The sequence below is a fragment of the Cebidichthys violaceus genome, unplaced genomic scaffold, assembly GCF_023349555.1.
Source record: "Cebidichthys violaceus isolate CVI_PGR_0920_01 unplaced genomic scaffold, fCebVio1.0.p SCAF_21, whole genome shotgun sequence".
Taxonomy (NCBI): domain Eukaryota; kingdom Metazoa; phylum Chordata; class Actinopteri; order Perciformes; family Stichaeidae; genus Cebidichthys; species Cebidichthys violaceus.
The window spans coordinates 2,029,939-2,046,058 of record NW_027176384.1 but is presented as its reverse complement, the minus strand read 5'-3'; the positions used below and the strand labels follow the sequence as shown (position 1 = coordinate 2,046,058).

General features: G+C 43.4%; 1 protein-coding gene across 4 annotated transcripts in view; it reads right to left on the bottom strand.

Moving 5' to 3' along the window:
• Positions 1-16,120, bottom strand: part of celsr1a (cadherin EGF LAG seven-pass G-type receptor 1a) — an 85,006-nt gene that overhangs the window by 45,949 nt on the left and 22,937 nt on the right. For all 4 annotated transcript variants that reach the window (XM_068716880.1, XM_068716879.1, XM_068716882.1 and 1 more), the window contains exons 2-5: positions 6,236-6,591; positions 5,852-6,140; positions 2,702-2,924; positions 741-856 (exon numbers count right to left, since the gene is read on the bottom strand). In XM_068716880.1, the coding sequence (XP_068572981.1) occupies positions 741-856; positions 2,702-2,924; positions 5,852-6,140; positions 6,236-6,591 (984 nt within the window). The remainder of the gene's footprint in view (positions 1-740; positions 857-2,701; positions 2,925-5,851; positions 6,141-6,235; positions 6,592-16,120) is intronic.

Here is a 16,120-nt window from a genome sequence, read left to right as displayed (position 1 = left end):
GAATAATGATTGTGGGTGTGTTTGATTCAGTGGTGGAAATAACTGAAGACATTTACTCAAGTACTGTACTTGAGTTAATGCTGATACTTTTGTACTTTTACTTTGATAACATTTTAAATGTGTTTTTTTACTTGTAACAGAGTATTTCTCCACTGTTGTTTTTGCTACCTCTACTTTAGTAAAAGATCTAAGTACCTTTGCCACCACTGGTTTGATTGCACATGAGCTGTATGTGTGTGTGTGTGTGTGTGTGTGTGTGTGTGTGTGTGTGTATGCGAGTGTATTTGCATATGTGTAAGAGCATGCATGCTTTAAAAACTTGCAAGTTTTGAGTGTGTGTGTGTGTGTGTGTGTGTGTGTAGTAGGTGTTCTTTGGCCACTAAATGACTGTGCCATCATTAATCAGTCTGGCAGCTCCCACTCTGAGGAAGCAGCTGCTTTCAAAACATAAAAACACACCCGTCTCTTACTTACACATACAGTAACACACTTACACACACACACACACACAATGAATGTGTTAATTTTTTTATATGTTTGAATACGTGAATGCACTAACACACAAACACAGAAACTTACACCTTTTAAAAAAAAAAGTACATGTTGATAAGAGTCGGCTCTTTGTGAAAGTCACTTTAGATAAAGTGCACTTGCACCTGTGTTAATCTACTTACAATGTAGCTGATATTAACAACAATTACTTTAAGTGGTCGCCACACATTCACATTATGGGGTCTAACCTCCAGAGAAGGTGAGCTGAATCTGCTCGTCAATGATCTCCAGAGCGATGAAGTCGTGTTTTTCATTGAATCTGCCGTTGTAAAGGAGCAGAGCGTTCCTCTCTCTGGTAGCAAACCTGCAGAGACAGATGGGATTTTAGAGATTCTTATAGATTATATCTTTCTTTTCCCCTCTCTCTCTCTCTCTCTCTCTCTCTCTCTCTCTCTCTCTCTCTCTCTCTCTCTCTCTCTCTATATATATATATATATGGAAGAACAGCACGACTAACAGTGGAAATTAGCCCAAAAATGGAGAAACAGTATGTGGTATTTTAGTAAACAGTTTGTGTCTCAATTATTTTATCTGTTTAAGGGATTGATTTATTTATTTTTCCAATTTAAAAGTCCAAAGGGAGAATAATAAAACAATGGATATTCAGACGTGCCACACACAAAGTGTTGAGTGTTTTTCTCCACTCTAGCTCAAGTTTCCTGTCACATTTCTAAGCACCTATCCAACTCAAACAGAGTGGGGCCGAGCGGTTGAAGGCTTCGCAGATAGCTTCGCAATGAAAGGGCCGATGGGGCTCTTGAGGAAAAGTCACTTGGAAAGGAAAGGCAGGATGTGTAAGAGGCGGCGGGCCGCAGAGAGGAAACAGTTCCCCCTGCCTCGGACGATGCATGAGCGTGTCCCACGTGTGAGGACGGGGGGAGAAAGACCTGGTAAATACCTACTGGTGAGTGTGCTCCACGAGGGCACAAAGTTCACATTGCTCTTTGTGCGCGTCTGTTGTTCGGAGTGTAAGGTGAGGGCAGAGGAGTCAGCCGGCAGATGCCAGTGAGGAAGTCAGGATGGCTGTAGCCAAACACTGATAAGGGGAAACACATCACACGGCCTTTCCTGTTTTCACCGCACTGCAAACCTTTCTCACCGTCACGGTGTCGACGAACCCCCCTTTATCAAACTCCCCTCACCTACTACTGGTAGCGAAACATTTGATAGAAGTTTTTCTCGTCATAATATTTACTGTGTCGCAGACTTGTTGAGCAAAGGTTATCTTCGTTCTGCAGTTTCACGAGAGCGCCTCACAACGTTGCACATTCAGTGCGTGTCGTTTCTGCTATTACATGTGTGTGTGTGAGAGGAGGGAACTGGGACACAATGGAAAAGTGTGCACATGTCTCGGCACGTCCCTGTTGCTGTTTTTATTTGTGCAGCAACACACTGCTACTACAGGTATCGCAGAGGTGCGCTGCTGTTGCTGTGAAAAAGTGTGTGGTGCAGCAAAGAAAAGAAGTTTAACAGCCTGTAATTCTGTGGAATCTTACATTTTTACCATCAACAATATTCTTTTAAAGGAAATGTATTACTTGAATTGGTGGTAAATATCAATTTTTTCTCAAGGGCAACTCCACTTTTTAAGTGAAACTCGGAATTTAAAGAGTTGGATAATGTCTTTTTTGTGAGGCTAACGAGGCTACAATCGTTAGCATGGGACCTGTTAGCATTGGCCTCAGTCTTTTAGCACAATATCATGCGCAGTATGTAGCTGTCAAGAGCATATTCAAGAGCCCTTTTTCCATGACTCTTGTTTTAAAACAAGCTGGAATCATTTCAAAGTTAGCTGAAGACAGCTAAAGTCAGCGTTAGCGTTAGCTAATAAATTCTGCCACTGACGTCTTTGTGTCAAAAGTCAAGGGCCAATTGTTTAAAAAAACTACCAAGAAATTCGAGTGGTAAATTCGCCCCTGTTATCACTTTAAATATGTGCCTTGCGAGAGCTGAATTCTTGAAGGGCTTAGCAACAGTGACTAAGGGGAACGAGGCTTAGCAAACGGTCAGTTTCCTTTATCTTCAACAGAATTTCACCCATACATAGTCATTTGTATGGAGTGGATATCACTTTGTGTTCATTGGTAAATAAAAAATTTAAAAAACAGACAAAAAAGGAACAAGGGAAGGAAATAGGGAAAGTACTCACGTGAAGGAGACGGTGAAGTGGAACCTTTGCCGCAGGCCTCTGAAGGTGATGAAGGACTGTCCGGGGAAGCTGCGGGTGGTCATCTCACAGTAGGGCTTCTCGAACTCTCCTGGTAGACACTCACACATGAAACCACCTGCGAGCCGGTTGACGCACTTGCCGCCGTTCTTACACACACCGGGCTCACAGCGGCCTGACACTGCATCCACCTCGCAGTGCTCGCCTACGAGAAGAAAGGGAAATTAGTTGTATTCACTCTACGGCATTTTATTTAATTTTTTTTACTCAAGTTGACATCTTGTCTGGATACTGTAAGACAACACCGTGTTGCCTGTAGATACGATGTGTGTATTGGAATGGCAGTGCATCTGAATGATGAATTACCTGTCATCATCATCATCATCTCATCAATTCATTGTCTTCGTTTTATCTTTTCTGCGAAGCGTGTTTTCCTCCGTCGACTGAAATACAGATCATCCGCTTGGAATCCAGTTGTTTTAACAAGACGCCTTCGATTAGAAGTCGAGCACACTTATACAACTAACCCGTGCCTTCTTCTAATGAGTCTGCAACAGGGTTATGTTGTTAAGGACTCTTCTAAAAATCTATCTCCATCCAAATGTTCACAACACTGACAAAGCCCTTTTTATAGGTTTTTCTGGGAAGTGCAGGTCTGTTTTTTGGCCATATTTGGAGAGAAGAGAGAGGATTGGAATCCACGGCTGATACTTTCAAGCCATAAAAAGATAACAAAACTCTTTCTTAGTGTAACTATAGCATGGCTTTAATGAAGTCACAGAAAACATTCACTGTTAAATGAACATTCTCACAATTGGATTTGTCCCTCAAACACTTCTTCATCTACGTTAACTAGCCATGTCCAACATTTACCAGAATGAATCAAGGGAACTTTCTGTTTTCCATTCAGATTGGATGTATGCATCTACTTTATAGATCTGTGTGATCAATCATCAGCGCATTGGTGCTAACACACTGCATTCCCTACTGTCAGTGGAGAGGTTTTGTCTGTTTATGAGTGATTTCTGCAAATATGACTGTTGAAAGAAATACAAAATAGTTTTCTAGGATTAAAGCCCTTTTTTTCAGAGCGACTGATGTTTTTAAAAAAAAAGAAATTTTAATAATTTAAGTCTGTCCTTGCATAAGTAAATTGAAGGCTGCATGTTGATATGAAACGTATGATATTATATCATCTAATTCAGTTAATAATTGCTGCCATGGGAAATTCCTCCTAAATGTGACCATGTGGCTCTAGCTCAGTGTTCCTGGCTCGGTTTGCATAAATTCCTCCACTAATACACCGGCAGACCTCTTTCTGACAGGAAAATATTATTTGTGATGGGTGCCTCTGTGTCTCATGCCGTGTTGTGTGTCAACTTGCTGTCCAGATAAGATCTGTCCACCCAGGACGGACACACACAGATCCCCAACACCACAGCCTGGAACCAGCTAATGGCCCCTCTCTCCTCAGCATAATCCTCTTTTTTTTTCTCTGAGGGGGAATTATAAGGATCTGTTTCCCTGTAATGTAGGAAACCCAAGGAGGATAGATCGGGCCCCCCTTGTCATCAGGCCCATAATGGCCCCTGATGGGCCCTGACTATCTGGAGTTGAACTGTGACCTTCAAAGAGGGGACACCGGGACGCAGGTAAGGGAAATATGATGGGCGAGTGGAGAAGATGGACATGGGGAGCAGGAGAAGAAGGCGAGAGAGGGCCGGTGAGTGACAAAGGCAGGTATAATCAGGTAATTACATCAGATAGGATGGAGGAAGAGAAGGAGAGGACAGGTAGAGTGTTGGGAGAGACAGAAGAGAGCGGGGACGACGGCTGTCAGAGGCCCTCTCTGCTCTATTAGGGAGAGACAGAGATGCAGAGACAGTCACTCAGGTATCAGATGTACAAGGGGGAAGTACGGGAGGAAGATCACTGACATCGGGAAATATTTCAGAAAGTGATTTCAATGGGAATGATGAAAGCTTCCGAGGCTCATCTACCATGTGAATGCTGTGCAGAGAAACTGTAACTGTGCCAGCTTCCAGGCAGAGTTTAGAGTCCTTTTTCTTTAAATCAGTTTTTGATCAGTTAGAATATTCTCAAACTTGAATTGTCTAAGAGTCCGTGGTTGGGCTTCTTCTTCCATTCCTCCCTTTATCTGTCGAGTCTTGACAATGCGTCTCCATTTTTTGGCTCACTGATTTATGAGGATTAACTGAGAATCTGTACCTGTTCCCCTAATATGTTTCTCTAAAAACAATGACGCACTTTGAAACAATAGGCATGGGTACTATTACTTTTTAAGTAGCACAGAAATAATGTAGATTATAGGGGTCCATATTTAGAATTTTCATGGTTATACTAATGAGGTATTGCATTCAAATAGTGTTCACATTTCACAATAACAAGATAATATAAAGTTTAAAAAAACAAATAATGTTATTAAGCTAATGTGGTTTTGGCGAATGGGTTAGGTGATTCGTGAGATCTGGTTTGACCAGTATAGTCAGCAATGCGTACATCTCTATACAGCAATAAATCTACTGCATGTGCAAACGCGTGTCTGTGTGTGTTTGCAGGTGGATATACCTGCAGTATGACAAAGCACGTTTCCCCTTCCTGCACTGGGGTCGACCTCAAGCTACAACAATAGGTGCTTTAAAACCTGTCAGTGCGGTTTAGCAAATTTTGTGCCAGTCATTGAAGCCTTTGTCAGAAAGAATATGAGCCCTTGCATGTACTTAAAAAAGACATAGGTAGTTTTCTTCTGTGCTGGCTTTATTACACACAGGCAAATACCACAAATGTGTAATTTGATTTAAGCACCATATAGTTTAGTTGAGATACTTTTGTCCAATAATCTATTGTAGTTTCAAAATAATACAAATAAATAAAGAGGTATTAAATGTAACAATTGATTTTACTTTGATAGTCTCACCTTTCTCAACTATGAATTATTTAGAAAATTCTGCCAGCGTTGGGCTACAATAAACTGCAAAAAAGTTAATTCTGTAATTAAGTCTAAGTGGAAAAACTGAGCACTAAGATCATTTATTTTGACTTGTTTTAAAGAAAAATGAGTTGAGTTGCGATTTATTTCATTTCCTTTTTTATTCCATGCAGAAGACTCACCTGTGAAGTCTTCTGGGCACTCGCAGGTGTACCCTCCCTCTCGGCTGCGGCACCTCCCGTTGTTCTTGCAGGGTCCCGAGTAGCAGAGGTCGACCTCGGTCTCGCAGTAGTCGCCGGTGAAACCGAGCGGACAGCGGCAGCGCAGCCCGTTGATGGGGTGGATGGGCCGAAACAGAACCGTTTCGGAGGCGATGAAGGGAGGGGAGCTGTCGAACTTCAGTACAGACACACACTTCATGTAGTTCTCGCAGGGCTCCCGCAGGCAGATGTTGTCGTCAAACGGCAACACCTGGAGAGAAGGGGAAAATCGCAGCCTTAAAATGCAAGTTCAGCCTACGGAGAATTATAATACTTTGCACTTGAACGTGCATTGACGTGTGTTACCTCCTGAGAGGATATCAGCCTCAACAGGGTCCTGTTGAGGTAGATCTGCTCCTGCAGCTCCTCAGAAGGGAAGAACGTCCCTTTACCCGGGGCGCCTCCGGGTTGCAGCGCCGAAAAAGTCACGTTGAGGATGGAGCCCTGCACGTCGGTGTCGTTTTGGATGTTGAACACGAACACCGCCTCCCGTTTGGTGGAGAGCACAGCCGCCACGCCCTCCAGGAAGAGGCTAAGCAGGGGGGACAGGAAGCGCTCCTGGGACATGTTTTCCAGACGCACCGTGATGCTGTTGGTCAACATGTCGTCAGTGATGATGGTGACGCGCAGCGTGCAGATGGCCACGACGTGATGGATGCCATCTGGAGGGAAGAGAGAGATGATATTTTGCTGTTAACACACTTCTACTCATCGGCAGCTCCAAAAGCAACAGGCTTACATGCAACAGTATGTGCAACAGTAAACTGTAGTCTGACAGGCAAAATGCTAAATGAGGCCCAGCGTGTCCTCAGACACGGGGCCAGGTTTCAGCAAGGTGAGCGCCTTCTGTGACGCAGCGCATATCAACAAAGCAGATTAAGCCGACAGCAACACACACAAAGCCAAAGGTGTTTCCAAGGTTGCAAATTAAAAGTGAAATAGTTGTGAAATGTAAAACAAATCAAATTTCACTTGAAATAAAAGCAAAAAGGATTTTTTTGTAGACCTGCACTACAACACAAGCATATTGATTCACTTCCTGTAGTAGTGTGTGTATAATTCTCTCACATATTTCCCAACTATTATCAAGTTACACTGAGACTTGATTTACTGCCAAACTGCTCCCCCTTCATGTCTCCGGACAACTGCCTCGGCCTCCTCCGCTCATGTTACCGTCCACTCGTATCTATCATTAGCTAAGTTCATTCTTCAGTGTCCCACAGCGGCTTGAATATTGTTTTTGAAAGACATGCCTGTACAGTATTTGTTAATATGAATATAGAAATGTTAAATATATATAATAGAATGGCTGATTTACCACTCAAAACGCGTGGTTATTTCCTTCAACAATAACATTTTGTTGCTGTGTGCAGCTTCAACCCAATACTGGTTGGACCCAATCCTATCTCTATTGCCCTCTCGGCCCTCTCTACGCTGCAGCTTAACAGATTGACTTGTGTACTTGTGTAACACTTTTGCTGCTAGATTGAATTAAGTAGTTGCCAGTCGGGGTGGATTCGGTCTGATTCAAGCCCCGGCTGGGAGTAATTGGATCAGTGTAGGATTTCTGCCCCTGGGGAGGGTTGGGTCTGGTCTCATACCTACTTCTGGCACAACTGTAAGCTCCGGTGCCTATGGAGGGGAACAGAAGGCTATAGGCTGCAGAGGGCACAGGCAGGGTGAAGTACAGCTGACAACAGGTGGTGAGGCCAGATGAAATTTGAAAGGGGCAGAAGGGGGTAATGCTGCTGAAACGGGGCAGGGAGATGGGTCGTATTGCACAGCTTTGCTGCACCACACCTAGCACATGAGTGTGTCATGTGTGTCTGGGGGGGGTTTGGGGTGAAAGAGTCATGGTGAGGTTTGGCCACAGGTGGCCCGTCACTCTGAGACATAGGTCATTTCTCAGGACCCCTAGCTCTCCTCACACAGTCCATCAGAGCAGGGTGTGGACAGGCCGGCTAGCCTCAAGCTAACCGCTAACCAGACCGGGGGTCGACTCCAACTGCACTAGGACATACGACTCACAGCGGTACGCGGCGGAAGGGTCGGCTAGCTTGGTGCAGCCGGAGTGATGCAGACACACACACATATTAACGAGTCACTCTGCAGAACAGTGACATTAAGCAGCAGCTGTGGTGTACAGGGCCGCTGTAACGCGCTGCTCATTCAACACGGTGCTGGCTGTCTGTTGGTCTTTGTGCGTTTGTTTGTCTGCAGCGCTGCACACCTGTCTCTCCATGTAGGTCAGAGAAAACACTGCTATCCCACTTGCCGCCAAAGATCCGTCAACTGACAGTTCACACACACACACACACACACACACACATTCACACTGGAATGCACACATCCTGCATGGACTCACATATTGTGGCAGAGAAATGCACGCAGAAATGCAGTCATAATTTAGTGAATGAAATTCTACTTTGTCTCCTACTCATGCTATTCTTTTGTTGAGGCTTTGTGGTATTTTTACATAAAGACACACACACACTCAAAAAATCACATCAAATGAGTCTGTAACCAAGTAGATCCTGACACAATCTGTTACCACACACGCTCACCCCTTCATTCCCATTTATTCATTCTTGTTTCACATCCAAACACACAAACCACACGCACTGACAGCTGTGCTCAGTGTAAGGCTTTTACACGGTGACTGACACGGGACTCAATCACCCATTCTGCACACAAGTTGAGCTATTTGGTGACTAAGTAAACTACAGCAGGTTAGCGCTCCGATACAGTCGGTGCTCCGAGAATTATTAGCTTCCCCAGAGTGGGAAGGACTTTGCAGTGTAGTGACAGTGAGGTGGTGGGGAGAGCTGGATCCAAAAATGACGGGCCGCGACAGAAAAAGATCACAGGGTCGTGGAAAGATGTGGAGCGGAATCTACGAGGCAGAAAGAAAAGACGAGGACGTTGATGAGAAAAATCTGATTTAGACCGCATTGGCTATGCAATCAGTCTCATCTAGTATAACCGAAGCAGTGTCAATTATTAAATACTGAAAGAGGATGGCAATATCTTACAACTTTCTTACCCCAACATTACTTTCTTTACACTTGGGACACATTTACATGCAAGTAATTTGTTTTCTTTCTCTGTTGGGGCATCCCAACCCACGCTATTTATAGAAGCCCACCAGCTGCTAGCATGGGATCACACACATACACACACGGAGGATGGGTTGAACCGTGGAAAGGGTGTGTCACGGACAGACGCCACGGAAAAAAACATTTTATGTGTATAAGCATGTCAGCACACACACACACACACACACACACACACACACACACACACACACACACACACATATAGCCGTCCACCCGCAGACACACAGGTTTAACGGGACTCACTACTACTGAGAGTGTTTTAATAGATGACCCTCCAAGTAAAAACAAGCGCCAAAGCTGCTGCGTAATCTCCACACTTTTGAAGTATCGTGGGTGAACAGTTTATTAGCTACACACACATCCCTTTATCTATATTAGCTGGCATGTTTACAAGCATCCAAACACTCACTGGATAGCCCTTGTAAAGATCAGCAATCTGTTCGCGGCATATTATGATTTGGTTATTGCCCTCCTACAGCCTCAAAGCACTGATAAATGTGAATCTAATGATTAAGATGTGTAAAACACGTCAACTGGAATCGGTTAAATGCAGTAGGTTGTATTTAGTGAAGTGTAGATGGATTCATTATTGACAGAAACAAAAGGAGATGTGCCAACAGGCCACACAGTTGGAGTCCCGCTAGCAGGGCTGCAGAGGCGATAAGAGCTGTTAATGACCTGTGAAGCAAGCCGCAAAGATGACACACGAATGACCACACACTCGTGCACACGCACAGAAAGCTAATAATGCTCCACTGACCACATAGTGCTGTCTAACACACACACACACACACAGGTCTGTGCTCACCAACCAACCTAAATTGCTGGCCAGCTGTCACTGTGAGGGACAACCACACACACACACGCACACACACACACACACACACACACACACACACACACACACACACACACACACACACACAGAGACACACGTTTCATGGTGGTATCTATTCGTTAAATTTGTTTACCTTATTCACCTGTAGTGTCTTTCAACATTTTATTCCTAAAAACATGGCAAAACATTTTTATTTGAATGGCTCTTGAAAGTATTTTCTAATTTATGGAGTGATAAAAAGAGACATCCCAAATTCCCTCTTTGACTCCAATATGTCAACAAACTGAAATTTTAAAACAAATTTTCAAATGAATTGTTCTTCCTAGTTCCTTCCAAGAGAAGGCTACCGTTAGAAATATTGACACTATTACCAAACACCTCACATCAAAAACAACATTATCAAGGACGCAATCATCCGTATCTCTGAAAATCACACACATGCACTATTTGTATTTGAGACTTGGCATTTCTTTTAGTAAAGTATTTGCTTGACAACTCTGGTGGCCACCCACCTGCCCAACTCCAATGTGTAAAATTAACAACTGTGTTTAGTCAGTTAGCGGGAGGGACGGCTAATAAAACAGCAGAAAACAAACAACACATTTGTAGCTGTGACAGGTTTCAGCGGGATGACAAGCCCACCAGGGGGACACACTTTAACCCTTTCACACACAATTTCTGTCGACCTTAAACCCAGTTGAAAGGTACGATACAGACGTGTTGTTTCTGCTGTTAAAGGTGATCCACAGAAAACACCCAACCTGGTGCTATTCCTTCCTTCAGTGGCTCATTCTCAGCTGATGAGGTTATTTCCCTCCTGCTGACATTTATCGTGACTAAAGAGCATGGTAATTGAGAGCTTAAAACGTTACAAGCTCGAGGGAGGCCCGCCGTTATAAAGGCAGGAAGCCTATATGACACGGCATTGTAAAAATGTGCTCTATTATTTTTTCACTTTGCAACACTTTTTTTTTACTGCAGTTAAACTTTTACAGCGAAGCAACCAATGAAAACTGCTGTCAGGTACTTTTAAATCCCAAGAGAGAACCGGACAACCCCCCCCGAAGGTTTTCAAATATTTCAATCAGTACAAAAACTGTAACCTGAATAGCTTCCAGCCAATTGCTGAGCAGAAACTCAACTGTCAGCTCCACCTTATTGGACATGCCTGAACACCCTCAGCCTATCAGGTAGGGCAAACAAACAGCAAGCTTGTCTTGAGTCTTGAGAGGTGATCAAACACACACACTCTCTCACTCTCTCTCCTCTCTCTCTCTCTCTCTCTCTCTCTCTCTCTCTCTCTCTCAGCAGCACAATCTGGCAACATTTCTCCTTCTCTTTTCCTATCTCTTTGCAATAAAACATGCCAGGAAACTCTGCCCAAAAAAAGTCACTTTGCTATGAGCTGAGTTCTACGAAAAAAAGCATTCTTTCTCATCTTTCTAATCACTCTTTGTGTGCCCATACTCCAATTAAAACATTTAGCTTTTCCTCAAAGGAAGCATTGCCCTCAACAGTAATTCCAGCTGTTCTGTTCAGAGGCCAACAAGATGTCAAGGCTCGTCTCCCTTTCTCTCTTTCTCTCTCTCATGGCAGCCAGCCCCAACATCAGATCCCATATCAACAGTTTGCAGACACGCTGACAGACATCCTGTATGCTGGAGGCAGAGGGAAATCGCCGCCACAAAAATCACACTGAAATTAACCTAATCAAAGCACTGTCCATCAAAAGAGGTCAAAAATAAGATCGACAGAAATAAAAGATATTAGTGAGAGCAGGAAATGTCTCTGGAGTACTAAACTTTAATTTCTACAAACTATCAGACAGCTACAGAATTGATCCGGCTTGATTGACACCCTCTCTTTGCAACCATTATACAATATAGCCCAAAATCAAATAAAAAGTTATAAGATTGAATCATATATTCTACCCTTAAATAAAATCAAGAAAAACAGCAAAGAAAAACACCACTCATGGCAGCCTAAAAGTGGTGTCCTGCATGACCGCTTTCTGCCTGCTGTCAAACCTACTTACATGATGTCACGCTGGCCGCATTTGTGTTGTGGCGTAATGACACGTCACCATCATTTAGTTGCGCTTCCTGTACAAAGGTACAGGTGGAACACGCGGGGCCGCAGGTGTTATTAACTCATCTGCAGTGCTCAAACCACGAAAAGGACAACGCTTCATTCAGCATTACTGTTTTCGTAAAACAACAGTTTGACATTTGGGAAATGTGTTTATTCTCTTCCTTGCTGCGAATTAGATGAGAAGATTGACATCCCTCTCATTTCTGTCTGTCAATCATGAAGCTACAGCCAGTTAGCTTAGCATAAAGACTGTAAAAAATGGGGTTCTGTCCAACGGTAATAAAACAAATCCATCAAACAGTACCTCTAAAGCCGAGTAATTACAGTTATATATATATATATATATATATATATATATATATATATATATATATATATATATATATATATATATATATATTCTGTGTTTAAACAGTTCAAAAGACTGAAGTGTAAGAATGACCTAGTTTTGTTAACTTTTGGACAGAGCCAGGCTAGCTGTCTCCACCTGCTTCCAGTCTTTATGCTAAGCTAAGCTAACTGTCTCTAGCTTCATATCTAGCAGACAGATATGAGAGTGGTTTCAATCTTCTTATTCCACTCTTGTCAAGAAAGCTTATAAGTGTATTTCCTAAATTATCAAACATTTACTTTTAACAATTGCAGTTCCAAGTCAAAGTTATGCCTGAATAGGCAACTTGAGTAAAAGTTGGATGCAGCAAAGAATCTGGAGCAAAACTGCCTAGGAAGAGTGACAAAACTGTGCGGTATAAGAGCATTCAGTACAAAACTGTTTTACATACTCCTATCATAAAGTACGTGTTTTAATTATTTAGCTTGTTTAGCTTCAACCATGGCAGAGTGGTGATTTTGAATGCAAACAACGACTAAGCGAGGATAGATGATTAACCACAGGAATGCCAGATGCAGCAGGTTAGCAGATAAAGAAAGAGATTCATGGGTTCTCAGAAATAAATCTCTAGGACCAGACTCCTGCTGTACTTCATTTTATGACTTATATAAACAACATTATTCGCATGAAAAGAGGTACAATTCATACAATTCATCCCGCAAGATGATTACCGGAGGGATGACTATGCCAAAACTTTAGGTTGCAGCATAAGTCCAATCACAGCCAAGAACACCTTGCTGTCACCTTAATCGCAGCTGTACAGAAGAATTGACAGAGTCGAGATTCTGTTCTACAACCTCTGTCATCTCGCACTTGACGCTGTGGAGCCTCTATCTGCCGTCACTCGTCTGCTGATGCATGTGTGCGAGTGCACTCGCTCATATCTGGCAGCACTCAGCGAAAGATCCTTCTCGTCTCCTTCAACAAGCCGCTGGTCAGATTTTTTCCCTCAGGTATGCCCGTCTGTCTGTCTGATTAAAGCGTTGAGGACAGACAGGGCTAAAGCTTTGAAAACTCACAAAGACACGTGGAGATAAACTTGACGGACATGCAAACCACCGGGCGGTCAGATTGGTGTGAAAAGGGAGGGAAACTATGGCCGGAGACGGCGATAAGAGGGGAATAATATAGTGTATGGTATTTAATATGCAGTGTGAGTATGGATGAAAACAGCAATAAAGAACTGGAGGGAGACAGATGAAGGGTTGTGTGTGTATGTTTCACTCCCGTCTTGTATCTCAGGGGGCTGATTAACCGTCATGTCAGAGTTGCAAATCGTGTGTCCATGTGTGACCATATATCATCAAGCCTGAACATATATATACACATAAACACACAGCTGTTGTAGTCTTATTTCACCCCCAACACCTCCAGCTCTTCAGGAGGTCCAAACACGGATTAGCTCTCTCTCATTCTCTCTTCAAAAAAAAAAGTGGCAGCAGGCACACAAAAGACTCCTTTCACCCCAGAAGTGAGTAACAGGAAGTGTGTTGGGACTGTGGGTGAGGTCTGGGTGGGTGCGCCGGGGTTGTCAGACGGATAACATCCCGGAGAACAGGTGGGATTACAGGCAGACACACTGACGGAACCGGGACCAGTGATTGAGCCAATCAGACAGCCATGACGACAGGTGGGAAGGCAGCTCCTTGTTCAAACTGGAACCAAAGGCTGGATCCTTTGTGTCACACAACTTCCTAACAACACATGTAGTAAATATGTTTTCCATTCAAATAACGATACTCAAAACAAAAACCTTTCACTCTACTGTGACTTTGAGAACATCTCACATTAGAAAACAGCAATCCTAAAATTGTCAGTTTAATGCATTCTTATTAAAGGCTGCACCAGCTTTTCCCTGAAACAGAAGTCAATTCAAGTCTACCACTTGCTTGGCCTTTTTTGCCAAATACTTCTTGTGCCATATTAAGGTATTACGATATCCAAAATCCAAGACGATATCTAAGTCTCATATCAGAATATCAATATAATATTTACTGTATGTATTGCCAAGCTCTACACAAAAGTGCAGCTGTTGTCTGGGTAAGTCTGACAAAAATAGTCTGGATATCTAAAAAAGATGTTTTGGATTACAGTTAAAGGATAAGTGAAGGCACCAGCCGTGACACTGCCAGTATAGAAAGCTATATGTGTACAATTAAGGTATATCTGTTCCATCACACAATACATGGTTGAAACACATCTGGTGTAGGCAAACCATCAACACACTGTGATAACGTGAAACCTTTGGCTTGGCACACGAGGGAGTTCAGAAGCCTGCGCCGCCGTATCGACTTCTCCTCCATCTTCACCTTCAAGCAGAATGGACTTTCACAAGCCCTCCACAAGTGCCCTTAGTGGCTGTGCTTAAGCGGAGCAGTCGGGGGCATCGAGTGCCAGGCCAAGAAGCGACCCGGCTAGAATATCTATGTCCCATTTAGGATCTCTGGGAGAGAGCGGTGAGAAGAATGGAGGCACTGTTCCTGCCCAGACAATGCTAAACGAGCCCGGATGAGAGGAGGCCAGACAATGCAAAATGGGCCTGAAAGGAACGCCTGGCTTGTGTTAATGCCTGAGGGTTGACTGGTATCACGGCACTTGTTAGCTCATCGCTTGCTAGACTATTGCCAAAGAAGGTAATTAATCACGGAGATACTACAGAGACCCTTGATCAGCGAAGTGCAGATGCGGACATGTGACCGAAAGCAGAGACGGAGGGGGGAAAGGCATCATGGCTTGTTGTTGTGACAAGGTTTCCGAGGATAGAATCAGCAGCTGGTAGTGAACATCACATTCTGCTGTTAACAAGCTTGAGAAGATGCCCTCGGGACAGAGAGACGTAGAAATGGGAGGTGAGAGAGAGGGGGGGCATTGTGGGAAACTGCATTAAACCTAGCCTGTGTAAATCATTTAGAAATGTCTTTGTTCACTAAACCAGGCGAGCATCATGCGATGCTTGCTTGGCTCACACAAACTCAATTATAACATGTCAGAGCATAACACCAGTTGTGCTGCACAACACCAGGCCTAACAGCGCACTATCAAGCACCATTAGCTCTCTAAGTGTGCAGGCACTATCAAATCATTCTCGTTGCAGCACTGCTTTCAGGATTGATTTTCAAAACGCTGTTAAATCCAGCTGTTCCGCTCCAGTCCTTTAGCTGTGTCAGCCGTCCCTCTCCCTACTGAGTCGACTAATCCAGTTAAAGCCCTCCACTTCTTCTTATTAAGTTACAGCTCCCAGGTGTTATCTGGCTCTGTTTTAACAAGACGATGAGGAAAGAAAACATCTCGCCTTCAGGCAAAGATGTGGGCCAGTTTGCACCCCACACAGTCTGAAGGCAAATTAAAGGAAAAAACGATCTAGGAACTGCTTCTCATTCTTTTTCTGACAACTGAAGGACAGTTTAATTGAAGACTTCTATTGCAAAATATGATTTAAGGTCACTTTTAATCATTCAGTATCTCTCCAGGATCTAGTGGTAAAAGTGTCATCCTCTTTTCATATCACAGTTTGTTTTGAGTGCTATCTGTAATTTAATAACTGTAGATATCTGTTTTTTTAAAAAGGCGGCTGTCATATTGTGTATCATGTCTCTTAAGTAGGAAAGAAAGACATATAAAATGGCAGAAGGGTGAAGTCAGGACAAGTCAGAACGTGTACTGTCATCACCTCCAGTAGGTAGCCATTAGCCCCTTGACATCATGCAAAGACAAGAATGAGCATCATCGTGACCTGTCAGAGGGCTTCTGGTGGT